The 1086-nt window shown below is 50.6% G+C and overlaps 1 protein-coding gene across 1 annotated transcript; it reads right to left on the reverse strand.

Annotated features, from left to right (window-relative positions):
• Positions 1 to 202: 202 nt before the first annotated feature.
• On the reverse strand, positions 203 to 833 carry Tsp_13848 (conserved hypothetical protein). The gene is made up of 2 exons (XM_003367983.1): positions 743 to 833; positions 203 to 558 (listed from the first exon to the last, which is right to left on the reverse strand). Exons 1-2 carry the CDS (start codon positions 831 to 833, stop codon positions 203 to 205), a joined length of 447 nt encoding a protein of 148 aa, XP_003368031.1.
• Positions 834 to 1086: the final 253 nt, after the last annotated feature.

The following is a 1086-nucleotide window of genomic DNA, read 5'->3' on the forward strand; positions in this document are numbered from 1 at the left end:
ATCCTTCCGATCGGCCATTTGAACCATGCTTGTAAATATGCAAGCATGGGCCTTGTTCGCTCGGACATCGCGCCGCTGTACATCTGGGCGGATAAACCGTGGACCTGCAAAGTCCACACCGGTATGGCTGAATGGTGGTGATTCTGTCACTCGGTCGGTTGGCAAGTCACTCATTCGGAGTCGATGTGGTTGCGTTTCGACTCTACGACATACCGGGCATGAACGGATTATCTTCTTTACTGCGCTGCTGGCTCTGATGATCCAAAATTTTGTTCTGATGGCTAACAATGTTTTGGTTGACGCCGGCATGCATCTGCCTGACGTGGTGATCTTTGATTAGCAGCTCAGTCACCCGGTGATTGTGAGGGAGGATGATTGGATGTTTGGACTCTGGAGGCAGAGTTGATCGCCTGAGACGTCCGCCCATTCGTAGCAGACCATCTTGATCTAGAAACGGTTCAAATACCCTCACCCGTTCAGAGGAGTTGGGCTTAGTACCGAACTCCGTCACCTGGATCTCTCTGAGCCATATTGTTTCAGCGTCAGATAATTCCTTCACTGAAAGACTAACATTGTTTGTTCTCTCGCTCACTGGATTTTGGCAATTTCGCGCGAAGCGCAGGCAGTAGGCGGTTACTCGGATTAATGCCTCATAACGACTATACCGGGTTGGGTTGATTACCTACTCAACCCCGCAGCCATCTATTTGGCTAGCTAAGACCTTAACAGTTTTTTGCTCAACTGAGAGGTGCTCGTTGTCGTCTATTCTCGCCACTGGCTCCGTTGGCCAGTTTTCTCTGCCTTGCATCAGCCATGGTGGGCCGTGCCACCATGTGGCTGTGTTTATTAGAGTGCCCTAGCGAACAACCTCGACTGGGAATGTCCGCTGGATTTTCCTTAGTCGGACAATATCTCCAGCATTTGGGGGGATACCGACTCCTGTATTTCTTGCACTCGATTCGCAACAAACGGCTTCCAGAGTGCAGGTGCTCCTTTAATCCACGCGAGGGCTACCCCTACTGTCGCTCCAGCAGTGATCTCCTGATTGACAGGTTAGTTCCCTCCCGAGATATTTCTTTAATTCTG

This window comes from Trichinella spiralis, assembly GCF_000181795.1.
Source record: "Trichinella spiralis strain ISS 195 chromosome Unknown Scfld3331, whole genome shotgun sequence".
In the NCBI taxonomy this organism is placed as follows: Eukaryota; Metazoa; Nematoda; class Enoplea; order Trichinellida; family Trichinellidae; genus Trichinella; species Trichinella spiralis.